Source organism: Hippocampus comes, unplaced genomic scaffold (assembly GCF_001891065.2).
Source record: "Hippocampus comes isolate QL1 unplaced genomic scaffold, H_comes_QL1_v1.1 scaffold22, whole genome shotgun sequence".
NCBI lineage: Eukaryota > Metazoa > Chordata > Actinopteri > Syngnathiformes > Syngnathidae > Hippocampus > Hippocampus comes.
In genome coordinates, this window is record NW_017806175.1 from 3,972,480 (window position 1) to 3,987,638 (window position 15,159).

At 45.9% G+C, this 15,159-nt stretch overlaps 1 protein-coding gene across 1 annotated transcript in view; it reads right to left on the reverse strand.

Moving 5' to 3' along the window:
• Positions 1-15,159, reverse strand: part of LOC109531928 (metalloprotease TIKI2-like) — a 74,455-nt gene that overhangs the window by 57,980 nt on the left and 1,316 nt on the right. The window contains exon 2 of the mRNA XM_019896465.1: positions 12,279-12,848. Within this exon, the coding sequence (XP_019752024.1) occupies positions 12,279-12,848 (570 nt within the window). The remainder of the gene's footprint in view (positions 1-12,278; positions 12,849-15,159) is intronic.

Below are 15,159 nucleotides of genomic sequence, written 5' to 3' on the forward strand. Positions count from 1 at the left end.
AAGCTGTATTGTATTCAATCGTATTCCCTTTAGCGTAGCTCCATCTAGTGGATGCATGGTGCAACCGCAGCCACGATCGTACCTTCTTTTCTATGCGCCCTATATATGAAAGCAGTTTTAAAATAGGCCATTCATCGAAGGTGCGCCTTATAATCCGAAGCGCCTTTTAGTGCAGAAAATACGTTAAGGTACTCGAAGACTCTCATGCGTGGGCAAGGAAAACAGTCGCCTATGCACTTGATGGGACAAACAGTCAAACACAAATACAAAATGATACAAAAGATTTGCTGGCCAAGTCAACTACAAATTTGATGTCACTCAGTCGGCCCTAAAAGGCACACATCCAACAACACGATTACTGCAGTATGTGTAGTAATTCACGGAACAAATGAAGCCTGTGAGCCAAGGTACATGAAATGGTATCCCTTTATTGCCAAGAGTCGATTCTTTGCATTACATGTCATGCATTACGTGTTTCTCTTGGCTCCACTACTTCCAGTGCATCGTTGTGGATTTTTCATCCAGTTCGATTTCAACTTGAATAAACTGTCCTGTCTATCCAATCAACCCACGGCCTTCAGAATCACGAGTGCTGGCTGATGAACAATGAACAACGAATAGATTTTTGTCACTGCGCATGCACGAGCGTACAGAGCAAGAAAATTGGCTTAACAGGCTCAACGCGTCCAAGAAACGTGAGCAATAGAAGCAGACAAAAGGTAAAAGACTGTCAATTCAATTTTCAGGACCTCGAGTTCTTCGATGTCGAAAGGAAAAACATACTCAATGGTCGTGCTTCTTTTAACCACTCCGATTTCAAATTAGCCTCACGGGGTCAGTTAGCGAAGCCGCCCCACCAAACTGTCCGCATTTTGTTTCCTTTGATTGGTTATTAAGAGCAAGCGAAGTACAACTGGCAAAACAAGTCTGTAGTTTTCTGTCTCCATAAATTTTAATCATCGACATCTCTGATGAGCAGAGGTGTCAAATCCAGGTCCAGAAGGTAAAAAAAACCTGTCCCAGTTTAGCTTTAGCCAAAGGCGCTTCTACTCAACCGGCAGGTAACCGAAAAGCACCTGTCGCTAATGCCAAACTGTGACAGGCTTTTTTTTACATTCTGGACCTGGATTTGATATCTCTGCTGCTGAGTATGATGTATTTTATTTCAATGTTTTGTCTTTCTGTCACGTTATCAGATAAATACCGATCCATGTAACACAGGTAAAAAATTTTTTGGTATTGTATCGATAATGTCTGTAATTGCGACACTCCAGATCCATTGACGAAATTCACATCCTGCCACTGGCAGAGCAGTGCTGATCTGTGGATAATTTGGTACCGAGCCACAAAAGAAAGAACAACCATGTTTGAACTGGTTTGTGAAGAAATAACTCCATGCGAAAGCCGTCCACGGTACGAAAAAGCTTGAGGGCCACTGACGTAGTCCGCCGGGAAGATGAGAGATGAGCCACCCACTAAGAATCTCGTGGTCTACCGTCTCCTCTTTCTCATCTTCTTCCTCTCGCCGTCCTCCGCCGGAAAACGGAGACGACTTACTAAGTGCATTTGATTCCTCGTCTCATTTGCGCTCTACCTAACTCCGCCATGTGTGCGATATTACGTCTAAACTGTTCCAGTGCTGGAAAAGCCGCCCCGCCAACTGACAGGTGAAATTGAGCGTGATATAAGCCGCGCCGGAAAAAGGGGAAGAGGGCCTTAAATAAAACAGGGGCGGGGGGGGAGAATGAGAACTCCCTGAGGCCTCGCTGTGATTTTTCTTTGGCGGAATATACATTACACGGAGTCCTCGTTTATGACTCTGTTTAAGAAAAGTGGACAATGAACTCGTTTGTGCAGCACCGTTAGAATACAGGACGTGCTCACGTGTCACGAGACAGTTTTTTTTTTTTTTATTTGATTGTTTTATAGTCAAAAAGTGACTTAGCTACCGCGTTAGCATAGGTTAGCGCTAACTACGATTTTTGACTTGCAGCACATCGACATTTCTGTTACAGTACGTCGCCTCCGTCATAAACCAAAGCCGTATTTCCTTTACAGCACCTTTGTCAAACTCGAGGCCTGGGCGCCAGATCTGGCCCGCCAGGTCAATTTATGTGGGCCGCGAAAGCAAATCACGTGTGTCAACCAGCTAAGCTCTGCACCAAAATGTCAACTTGTCATGTGGAATAAATCACGTTGAGATTTTGCAATCATGTTGTTACCCTGTTTACCCTCACTTGAACAAGAATTGAACAAACTATTTTAATCGACTTGACTGATTTCAAAACTAGTTATCTATTAATTTGTGGTGTACAAGTAAAAACAAGTAATAATCCTCCCGTGGTAAGGATTGACCAGGTCGCACGTCAAACGCAAGCTAACGCAAGTTTCTTTGCATTATTGAATCAGAAATGTGAGCTGGAGAGGAATTCAACAACGTTCAGTCAATAATGATCTTGATCTGGGTATCCCTTTTTGTCAAATATCTCACTCGAGATATGTCCTCCCAGCTGCTTATCCTATTAAACGTCATCTGCACAGATTAATTGGCTCAGGTCGGTGTCGTTGCACGTTGAGCTGCTTGGGAGGGTGAGTTAAGGGGACTACTGTGGGTTTAGCCAAAGGCAAGGAGGGGGCGGGGAGGGGGGGGCGGGGTCATTGGGAGGCCAATGATCAAGGAAACCGCCCCCCTTCAGTCAATCAGGCTCAGAAAAAGTCGCTGGGAATTTCAAAGGCCGAAGCGGCATTCGAAGCGTTCTCACCCGCCTTCTCTCGGAGCGGCCACTTGGCAAAGCGTCGTAAAACACGTTTGTTAACCGGCAGGGTCAGACGGATTTTAATGAAGGTTGATGTAAATGTGAGGCCGCACGTCCCGCACAGACAGCCGACTTCTGGTTTGGATCTTTTTTTTTTTTTTTCCCATGAATCTCACTGACCCGCAGTGTTTTAAGAAGCCCCCCCCCGGGCGCTGTTGGTTGCTCACTCTCAGGTGTCATCTGCCCCCTTGTGAAACCCGGTAGGACATCAACTGAGGTGTAACGGTACCTGATGTTTCTGCAAAACCGCTTCTTCCTCATCTTCTTCGGGGCACAGATGGACAAACAAGCATTCACACTCACGGCCAGTTTAGGGACTTGTGATTTCTCTGAAAAGTCAGGCAAGTGGCGGTCCAAGCTTGAATGGCGCCCAGTGCGACACGCCCCCTTGGATGTCGCGATGCTAATAGAAAAACAGCTACACATGTGACACATACCAGAAAACAGTCTCTGACTCTGGTTTCCTCCGTTCCATAAACAGACATGCTGAGTTAATTCAGAGTCTAAATAATGACAATAAATGTCTGGACAATGGAATCCCCCCCAATGGGAGGAGTGGGGGCGGGGGGTTCAACAATATGCTGGCTGTCACTCTTGCATTAGGGGAAAGGCTGAAGGAAATTGAGCATTTCTGAATAACATTTTCCAGAATGAGCTTTTATGAGCCAAGCACAAAAGACGGGAGTAGATTTTCTGCAGCCGAACAAGCATTTAGCATTTGATAAGCATTAAGGTTGAGTCGAAGTCAACTCGACTCCAAAATGCCCCTTCAAGAATAATTTTTTTTTTTTTTAGACTCCAAAATGCCCCTTCAATAATATATATATTTTTTAATTTCCAATTCAAAGCAAATTTTGGTCTGAAGGCGATACGAGAAAAAAAATCCAGTTTATTTCATGAGCATTTTTGCATTCATTAAATTTCTGACTATAATTTTGTGATGAATAAACTCTCAGTGATGATACTTCGGTCTGCTTGGTTCAAGTGATTCTATCTTGATGGAAATTCTGCCACTGTAGCGTGTCCACTGATCGATTTTTACGTTTTGAAGGCGTTGCCCTTTCAAATCACGGCCTGATCGTTTCAACTCATGAAAAGGCCCAACTTTTCGTTCCCAAATCCAACTCAATTCCTACAATATTTAACCAGGCTCTAATTCCTGAGCTATTTCTCCAAGTCGCTAAAAATAATGGAAGGAGCGAGTGCAAATGACGTAGAGAGGTGAGCAACGCGACGCTGAAGCGCTCCGCTGGCTTGTGTATCGTGCGGACGGGGGGCAAAATGGGGCACAGGAGATGTGTGGGTCACATTAGAAGTGGGTTCAGTTAGAGGGCTCCGCTAATTCCACTTAATCCTCGACAAGCCTGCCTTACATGCGCGCGCTCACACACACACACACACACACACACACACACACACACACACACACACACACACACACACACACACTCGCTCTCTTGTGGCACCGACAGTATTTATGACTACTGGTCAGTCTGTGAGTGAGTGAGCGAGAGAGGCTGAGTTCATGTGAGACCAACAAGTGTCCGACATGGAAAGTTGCATACCCAGGCTTACTGGAAATCTTTTATGTTCCGCCTGGTTCGTACGCACCCTTCCTTGGGAGCGGTGCAGGCCGCTGTCCAATTTTAAACGCCCAAGATAAATGCGAAATAGCGCGCCAACCTCACAATTTAACGTTTAATGTTTTGTTCGGAGTTCTCATTCCTTTTCCCCATGACAAAATATGGAAATGGAATGAAGGCGGCATTTACTTGAAAGTGATTTTTTTTTCATCTGTTGATTGTGTATCTTTTGGACATGACACAATAATGTGGCCAAAGACGGGAAGAATATTTAGAAGTCAATTATTTGGGAAATTGCACATTTTCCCAAAAGGCCCCCCAAAAATGAAAATGGGTTGGTTTTGTGGGTCTCTTTGGTTTGTACTTTTTTTTTTAGCTCTAGTCGGCTCCAAGTATGAATTTGCATTTTTTTTTTAAACACAATTACAAAGTGGACATATGTCCATACCCCATTTACACTACCTTTTTTTTAAACTGAAAATTCAATGTAGTTTCCCTGACTGTCGTCCATGTTTGTCTCTATGTGCCCTACGATTTGGCTGTCCAGGTTGTACCTTGAGGTCAGCTGGGATAGGCTCCTGCACATCTATGACCCCACATTTAACTGGTGATTATGCGGCTGCTCATCACAACTCCACGGGCACATCAAAGGTGCTATCCCTGCTTAAAAACTAAACGTGAACGACTAAAGTTATAAACCACTGACATCCCAGAAGACAACAACATTCCAAAGGGGCCAAGTGGGTCTCGGAGGAAATCAGTCACAACACATTCCAGTCTGTGATCAATCAGCCCATGGCCCAGACAACCTGAGATTAACCTCATTCAGCCCTTCTGGAAAACTACGTGGCCTCCCATCTCTAAACAACCTCTCATCGCCGGTGTGTCACCTTGATGGGAAAAGCAGAAATACAGTGTACAATGATGGATCGTTATTTATTCATCCCAAGGGAAATTCAAGGCCTTTGCAGCAACAAAAAAGAGCCGGCCCGCTCCCACTAGAATTCAGGACGGGATTTTCTTTTTCTTTTTGAATGGAAATCAAATTGGGAAAAATGAAAAACATATTTTGGAGGATAGGCTCTGTATCAGGACGGGATTTTCTTTTTCTTTTTGAATGGAAGTCAAATAGGGAAAAAATGAAAAACATATTTTGGAGGATAGGCTCTGTTGACACAACGTTTCCCGGTGGCCGCGGCATGTTTTTTTTTTCACGTCAGCTTTGACGGAACTGGATGGGCGTGAGACAAACGTGACAGGCCGCGGTTGGTGTTGGATGCCTGTCGAGATTTTTAAACTGTGAGAAAATTTGCCACGGCAGTCACAGAGAGGATGAGAAACCCCGTCGCAGTAAAACGAGGTGAAGTTGAATCGTAGTAAAATGGGGTGAACATGAAAGAAAAACCTGAGAGTAGAGGCGGAGGGAGATGCGTAGTGTGGATGTGAATTACGGCCTCTTTTGTATCCTGTGTTTTGGTACAAGAAATTGTTTCTTGAATTTGCTGTTGACAAGAAACTAATATCAAACATTTATTGTGCTTTTAGTATGTGCTCACTGATGCCGACTCTGGAGCTAATTTGACTGTGCTGCAGCCGCCAATATGTTACACAACTGCCCGGCAAAGAAGCCTTGACAGATTGTCAGAAACGTGACAGACCAACAGAACGTGACGGGCACGGTTGATAAAAAGGTGAAAACCGGATGTGTGAAATTTATTTCGACACGCTCGCATTTGTTTAAAGCACTCCTAGTCCGCGACTGTGTAGCCTCTCGGCCTGCCACGCCCCTTGACATGATGCTTTTTGGCCTGTTTTCCTGCCACTTCTCTCAGATATGAGAGGCTAACGGAACAACAGACATAATTTCTCTCCTGATTTTTGCCATAATTGCTCTATTGAGCTCTTTCAACTTTTGATGAATGACTTGTTTTTCCCCTATCACTAAAAACTGTAAATGGACTATTTCTTGAAGGCGCACTGATTTTTTTCCTGTCCGCCTTCACTGTTTTTTCTTCTTTAATCTCATGTTTTCTTCCAATTGATGTAAAAACACGGTGATTTATCCCCGCTGTCTAGCATGCACCCTTTATTTTCTCTGCATCTCCATCTCACAGCCAGCCAGGCTAGCATGTAATTGTCTAAGTGCTTCTGGATGGCAGCGGGCTATTTGGTCATTAAGGGGGCCTATTAAGTCATTTGTGCAACAGTGGGGACTGCCGTCTGTCTGCCGATGCGAGCAGATGATCGGGGTTGATACGTGCTGCCTTGCAGTTTTTCCACATATTTGCGCAGGTAATTACAGCTTGGATGCGAAACACCCTCAGACGTCCCGTCTAAAGAGAGGATACACGTCAACTCGCACGCTTTAAATCGAATCTCCTCCTCTGTCATCCCTCATTTTGCGCGTGCACACGAGCAGTGGGTGAGCAGCGGGACAACGGCAGCCTCAGGACATGTCGGACAGATTGATGGAGCGAGGAGACGAAGCAGCAAAAGTTCAGACACGGAATCCCTTTTTTTTTCCCCCTCCTCTGTGGGCCTGATTCATCTGATGCTTCATTAGGTACAAACAATCTGATGACACATCCGTCGGCTCCGACTTCCTTCCGCAGTATGAAGACATCTATATTATATTTCTCGAAATTGCCCATGGGAGAAAAGAAATCATTCACAACCACAATCGATTCATTTTCGCGGACCCCAAGTAACAGCTGTCTGACCTCCCGGGAGACCGGCTCCTCAGTTTGAGAACCACTGTTTTAAATGGATCCGGTTCACGGACGGAAGTGGACGCTCCGCTGAAGCTATAAAAGCTCCACCTTAGCAGCAGGACGACACCTCCTGCCGTCCCCTCCTCCACGGTCATGGCACATCTACCAAAAAAAAAGAATTAGCCACACCTTTCAAGTCCCAACTGGTGTTAAAACTTGCTCAAAGGTTGGCCGCCGTGCTCCGTTGCCCAGACTGACCCCGGCAGACTGCCAGTCTCCTTAGCGCTCCGCTGCCCCTCCGACTCCCATACTGCCTCCCACGTGACCCCTGAACCCCTACCCAGGAGTCAGGCGCCACAGATATGATGCTTTTTTTTCTTTTTCTTCGACACGGCTCGGTTGGCTCAGCTTGCAACGTGAACCAAGGAAAATAATAAATAAGGGTGTTTATTTGCTAGGAGGCCCGCAGGCTGGCGCCACCCTGGAGATAACCTGAGCTGTTTTCTTGAATATCTGTGTGCCTTTTAAAAATAGGAGAAAAAAAATTCTGAGAATGCTGGTACCTTGTGCTGCATAAGGTTGCGTCCAATGCGGTGCAATTACGACTGGGGTACTCGAGGAAAATCAGCAGAAAAATGAGCAAGTTACAACTTAAATTCATGTGAATTCATAGCCTTTGGCGGGAAGATGCCCCCGCCAACACGGCCGCCACTTGGAACAGCGGTCGCTATTCGAATGAACAGCAGTAGACCAATCTGAGGCCGATGGACAGTTTGTTGCCATGCTAGAGTGCACTGGAATTCTTGATGGAAAAATGTCTCTCTCTCTTCGTCTCTTTCTTTTTTCTGGATCGGAAATGGCACAGACATCATTGGGCTTTTATATACCACTTTTGTTATTTTAGGGGGGTTTTATGTCCTCCTAAAGAGTCTACGAATGACCAAGGATACGTTTCTCTGCAGACCGCCCAATGTCGTCGTGGAGAATCTTGGTCTATCCATTTTTTTTTTTTCTTGATGCCCTTTCCTGTGACCGGAAAAACACGCTCAAAGCCTGAGGTTCGACAGCCGGGATACATCATTGTGGCCAAACAATTCAAAGTTGGTGTCATGGGGGTCCGAATGAGCATTTGCAAAGTCCAAGTAGGCCTTTGTGTGCCTTCTCTGGAGAACTTGTGTCCTCCTTGGTCTGTCTGCATCCATGCAACCCAACAATCCGTGCAGTGGCCTTTGGAATGTCTGCTTTGAGATGTTGCCACCAGAAAAGCCTAAAATTCACCAGGATGATCTTGGTGGTGATTCTTTTTCCATCTCTCTAGAACTATCCAGCGGCCCGGTGGGCCAGTGGTTAGCGCATCGACCTCACCGTGCAGAGGTGCAGGGTTTGATTCCGGCTTCGGGGTTCTTGTGTGGAGTTTGCACGGCCGGGGCCTGCGTGGGTTTTCTCCGGGTATTCCGGTTTCCTCCCACATTCCAAAAACATGCATGGCAGGCTGATTGAACACTCTAAATTGTCCCGAGGTGTGAGTGTGAGTGTGGATGGTTGTTCGTCTATGTGTGCCCTGCGATTGGCTGGCAACCAGTTCAGGGTGTGCCCCGCCTACTACCCTGCCCCAAAAGAGCTGGGATAGGCTCCAGCACGCCTCTGCAGACTGTCCACTAACCTACTTCCGAGAGCTGCTGTTTTCCACCTTTTGAGTTGATTCAAACAGCTCTTCCCAATCAATCCAGGTCATTAAGATGTAGGACGAATGCGCAAGGGTGCACTGATTTCCGTTTTGACTCGTATGGCTTCCACGTGGTTCGACGCTGGTGGATCTCCTTTGCGCGCATTCCGCTCTGTCGCGTATGTAATGGAGCCGACCGCGTGAGGTACTTCAAAGATGAAATTTTGCGGTTGTGCAGTTTGCACCCTTTAACAAGCCAAGACCCGAGTGCCGCGCATATTAAGCATCCGGCTTCACAGCTGACCGCAGAACCCGACTGTCAAGCTACATCTGCGTCAAGGCAACTCGACAAGAAGCATGCGCCGTGACCGGGCCATTGTTTCCACATTCTATGAAGTCGCTCCTGCGTGATGAGACAGCCACACCTCACTGTGATCTCCGGGGCCCGTGGAGACGTCCCGTGCAAAACCGCAGCTGTCATTAGAGCGCACTGACCGCTTTGATGCACCGATGACTCGCTGCTATTAGCGCTAGCGCCACTACCAACAAGGCTGCAGAGGAGAAACGACTTCCTCTGAGCTCTGCACCGGTCCTTCAGCGGTCTCTGCAGCGTCAGAACCGAGGCCGGGTGCTTCCCAATGATGAATGACCACCTCTCTTGTTGGTAAAGAGCCTCTCGCAAAAGTCAGCTACGGGATATTGTAAGCTGCCTTTATTGGGAACAAATAGCATGTTGGCCGGCAGGGTTTGGAAGCCTTCCCAACACGGATTTCCCTTTTTAACGTGGCTCATGTTTCAGATTAGCCGAGGCAGTTGACCACACAAGCCCAGTCGGTCTCCATCTCACTTGACTTCTCTCGGGTTCCCACCCACCGCCTTCACATCCATCGTCTACGTATCCCCCTGACCTCGCCGCTCCTACAGTCAAGCGTACATGGAGCCAATCAACCGTAGCGTTCAGATTAAATCACAAATTGTTATAATTGACAATAATAGTTTCCATGTCAGCTGGGCTGGTTCATACATATTTGGAAGCAAGATTGGAGGCTAAGGGAAACATCAACAAAATGTTCCCTGGCACTGAAACGTTTGGCAGAGATCGAGAGTCCCACTTTCCAGGCGCAAAAAGGTACCAAACGGGATACAGAATAGTTACGTTACCATCGATTCGATCCCTACATGTACATGTCTACCCTGTTCGGGTGTGACTCCAACCTTGCCTCGAATGTCATTAAAATAATGCTGTTTTGGAGATGAAATTAGCAAAGCCTGTCAAGCGGTGACATATGACTCAGTGTACAGACAAATGTATTGAGATGTGCCCCTCAATGTGTTGGGGTTTGGCTCCTCTGAAATCTTGATCCTTCCAGAGATTTTGGACAATGCTTTGCTTCCAAATTGGGGTCATTTTCATGGAGTGGAACTTGGAAGGCTCTCTCAGGTTAGACAGGTAAATTCCCACCAACTCAAAAGTCTTCCCATTCGTTTTGAAACTCTTCCTTCAGGGTATTTTCCTTCCATCCATTTTCTACACCACTGGCTGTTGGCGACAGGTGGGGTTGTACACCCTGGACTGGTCCCCAGACAAACAACTGTGCGTGAACGCGGCCAGATGCACGCCATTATTCGCGCCTCCCAATCAAGGTAACGGTCAATCAACTTTCAAACGGTTTCAAGCTTTTTTTAAATGAAAAACAAATTATTTTGTACTGTATTGGGTGTTTAAAGGGGAAGAAAAAAAACCTACTTTGATGAATTGGCTATAACGAACAAGCCCTTCCTTCAATTAGTCATAAACATTGAAGTTCCGCTCTATACGGATGGATGGGTTAGTACAATTCTAAATTTAGGGAGTGCATCTTCAAACCATACGAAATGCAAAGCCCCTCCGACAGCTTCTTTTTCCACGCCGACGAGGGACGACTCGGCTTATTTAGGGAGCCGCAGAGCTTCCAGGCACGTCGGGGGTGCATATATAGCGCCACTGTGACAGCGTCGTTAGGAGCTTCTAATGAAAGCGAAAATGCTTGGAGCGCGTTTGTTTCCAGAATTAGCTCCCGGGCCCCCTTTGACCTATCACGTGGAGGCTAAGGCCTCCGACATATTCAGTTGTGCATGAAATGGAGATTTGCTTTTGTGTGTGTGTGTGTGTGTGTGTGTGTGTGTGTGTGTGTGTGTGTGTGTGTGTGTGTGTGTGTGTGTGTGGACATGGCGCGCATGCACAACACATGTCGGGCTGGCAGTCTTGCACGACTGAGATATTTCTTCTCCGTCGACATCAAAGAGCAAAGGAGAGCATAAATTTCAGCGCAGCGTCTTCCTCATCTTGTCAAGGCTCATTGCTGATTTTTATGGGGACCTCCCACGAGAGGAATAGTTTAGGATTAGCGTTGCTCCCTATTTAATTCGATGCACCTTTCTTAAATTTGTTCATCCCAAAACAATTAATTAAAAACTCGTGTTATGTTCATGGCGTTTTGAGTTTGTTCCAGTCGTCTTTGGAGTTGTTCATCACAAGTCCCCGCGAGGCAAAAGCCAGAGAGTGTGACTGCTTTAATGGAAACGAGAGCATTGCGCTCTTCTCACCTCGTCCGATCTGTCTCATGCTGACAGTGGTCACCCTGTGCGCATTTAGCTTTGTGGACACACACACAGGGGAGATCCATCACCGTAAAACTGTCACCTACACAAATGTTTTAATCACGTTTTCTCCTTTGAATGTTTTCTTCTCCCAAGTTTCTTTGGGAAAGGCATCCAGGCGCTGAATTTCTGCTTGAGACGGTGGTGCTCGTGTTGCTTGGCTTGTGTGTAGCTTGTCACGCCCCCTAAAGGCCCAGCATGGTATTGCAAAGTTGACCTCCTTTTAGCGATGAGGACAAAAGGTTTGGTGCCATGCGCCGACGACACGCAATGACATTCATTCAAATTTTTCACGATTAATTTTGCCCAGCTTGTGGAGTTAATGTTCAGATTGGAAAAAATTGTCTTTGAAGGACTTCTGGAAAGTGCCAAAATGACCGTTGAAGCATATGTTCTTGAGACTTTTTTTTTTGGGTTTTTTTTTTTGTGGATCTACTTATGATAATCCAGCATACCAAATTTCAGATATTTTTGTAGAACTGGCTTTGTGTACTAAATTCTCAAAGATTTCTCGGATGTGATTTTTTTCAGGGTCATGGGGTTTATATGTTAAATGTTCATCAGGATGAACAGAGTTCCAAAATTACAGTGTTTTTTTATTGTGGATGGGAAAGCTCTCAAAATGGCCGAAGATTTATAAAATGACATTTCTCGAGGCCGACAACCGACAACCCGATCTGAGAGAGATACAGTATATGTCTCGGATGATGTTCAATGGAATTTGCCATGTTACATTGCTGCCAGATGTGCAGACTGTCTATGTTTCATATTTGCCAAGCTATTTGCAAGAAAAAAGAAAAAAAAATCATCCATGACGGGGAAACAAAAATAAAAGAAAAAAAGTCAACGCTCTTCTCCTTACCTGAGAAAAGTTGAGGCCATTGAGAGGGTGACACTGCTCCTCCACCCGCTCCACCGCCCCTGTCGTTTTTCCCATCCTCTCGGCCTCCTGCGCCAAAAACAAGTCCAGCACCGGCGTGCCCCTGGACCTCACATCCCACTCGGTCAGCGAGTTAACCATCAGCATCACCCACACGGGCCTCTTCCTCTCCCAGTTCCCCGCGATGGCGTTGAACAGGTAATCGGCATAGAGCCCGCGGCCGCGTTGGTCCGCCGTCATCCAGTACGGCATCATGTGCTTGACGTAGTCCAGGTGGCGTTTGAGGCGGCGGTACAAGTCTCGAGGTAGCAGCGTTTGGAGGTTCTCCCCGTGGGGGAGTAACTGGCAGCTGGTCAGCTTGGAGACGGTGAGCGGGTCGGTTAGGTCCAGCTCAAAGAAAACGTTGTGGCTGTTGCGGAAAGCCCGCTTGGAGATGTCCGGGATGAAGTCCCACACTCGCGTGTAAGGCACGTGGATGGTACCGTACAGGTAGGAAGGGGGGAGGGGGGGCGTGCGCTTCACTGTCCACAGGAAGGAGTTCATGTCGCTTTGCTGTGGAAGAAGAAGGAAAACAAGCGGTGTGGATAAAAATAAAACAATGCTGCGGTTTCATCTTTTTCCATCATGGTCGTAGCCAGTCTGGCATTTGTATGTGGACAAACGTGTTTACATGGCGTGGACGTGAAAGGGCATCGTGATCAAATGCGCCCTTGCCCGGTACATTCATACAAACAGGAATGGTAAAAATCAACACTTTGATGAGCTTCCCATTTCTTTGCTTTGGCACAGCGCTTCTCAATTATTTTTTTGTTACTCAGAAGAAGAAAAAATGTTGCCCCCACAAATTCACCACCATCACAACAAATGGTGTCATTTGTCAATAAAATTGTGGTAAGTGCGCTAATACTCCTTCCGTACTCTCCGACAATGAGCGCCACTGCCACCTACTGCAGTGGATGTGCAATTACCGCTCCACTTTTTTCTAGCACAGCAAAATTTAAAAAATGCGGTCACATGCGTCCCATGTTTTTTTAGTTTTTTTTTTTTTGGGGGGCGGGGGTTAATACATGGTTTTAGTTTCGTTTTCATTCATTTTAGCTTTTTTGGGGAATACTGTATATGTCGACGGCATGATTGAATAAAACAAAAGCACTTTTGTTATGTTCACAAAAATGTTTATTTAGTTTTTATTTCATACATTTTCCCGAACTATAATAACCTCGATGCTGGCAGCGTATCCACGTTTCCTCAGTTTAATTCAACTGTGTGGAAACGGCAGTAAGGTGGAACAAATTATCCGCATCACAGAATTCTTCCCTTAGATGTGGGGGTGGCCAGTGGGGTTGCTGTCGAGTGGCCACCATGTAGCTCCGCCCCTGCTGACAACGAATCACCGAGTACTGGGTTGAGAAATGTGACTGTTCCTTGCTGGGAACATAGTGAGAGATTTTGGTTTGACATTTCTGACACCATGGGGGGGGGAGGGGGGGGGGGGCTCTGCTGCCGACAAGACGGCATTGTTTGTGACTTGCACCTCTTATGTTACAGCATATGAAATCAGCATCAGGCCAGATTGCGTTTTGAATATGGTTCTTGTTATGTGCTGTGCAGAAGCGCATGTGCTGCGACTTTGCTATTGGCACGATCGCCACTTTTGGCTTTTATAAACAATCATCTGGCTTAGGAGACACGGTGTAATCAGGCATTTGAGGGATCAAGCCCATTGCCGGGATTTCAAGTTATTCTTTGAAATTGTTGACTTGAAAAAAAAAAAAAAAAAAATCTGACCAAGGTTTCCTTCGGTTCCAATTTGAACACGCTGCCAATGCCGCATCCAGTCGTCAGGGGGGAAGCGGCCGCCAGAGAGTCAAATCGTCTTGCGGGGACGAGCTTTTTATCATCGAAATTAAGTGCGATGAACATACTGCAATATCTGGCAACGTTTCCGCCCAGACGAAATAAATCCAGGCTGCTTTATTTAATCCAGAGCGTCATCGTGCCTTGTGGCAGGAATTGAACTTTAATTGAATTTTCAGTTTCAGACAAAGTGGAAGACATTTTCACTTTCTTCTTTTTTTTCTGTCTGTGTCTGAGTGTGTGCGTGTGTGTGTGTGTATGCGCAGCATCCCATGCCATTAGTCATCATGTCATGCAGTGAGAAGATCATGCACACTCAAGTGAAGACTTTAAGACATGGAAAAGTGGTGAGCTTATGCGCTGGACTTCTCCGCGGAGCCTTGACGCGCTGGGCTTCTTTTTTTTTTTTTTTTTTTAATGGCGGTAATTACTCTTAACACAAACCAGAGTGCGGCACGCTGCGCTCGAAGTCATGTGAAGTTATGGAGCACCATCGCCTGAAGATCATAATCTTGGATGAATTCTGTCCAAACTTCTCGTCTTTTTATCATAGCTGCACTTGAATGAACGAAAGGGGACTGCATACACATTTGCTACTCTTTTATTTTACAACTTGGAATATATAAAAAAATGAGCCTAAATATGTCGATTGTTTTTCTTTTACAGAAGCCATGCAAAGCTGGAATGTGCCCACTTTGCTGGAAGCGCAGCCAACGTGTTCCGAATGAAGGCAAGTTCCCCACTTGCACTTGTCACCTAAACAGCTTTTAATACTGGCAAGAGGTTGTCACTTCTCCCGGGCAACTTTGAGTTGTTAAAGATTCTTATTGTAATCATTTATTTCACGGAGAAAAAAAAACAAAACAAAACATCCATGCAATTATTATGATTAATATTAGGAGCAATACAATATCGCACTTTTTTTAAAAGTCCTATTACAAAATTGGTTAAAAATAAGTTTCATGACTAAAGTCATCATATTTGTATGGGTGTGTGGGGGGGCGGG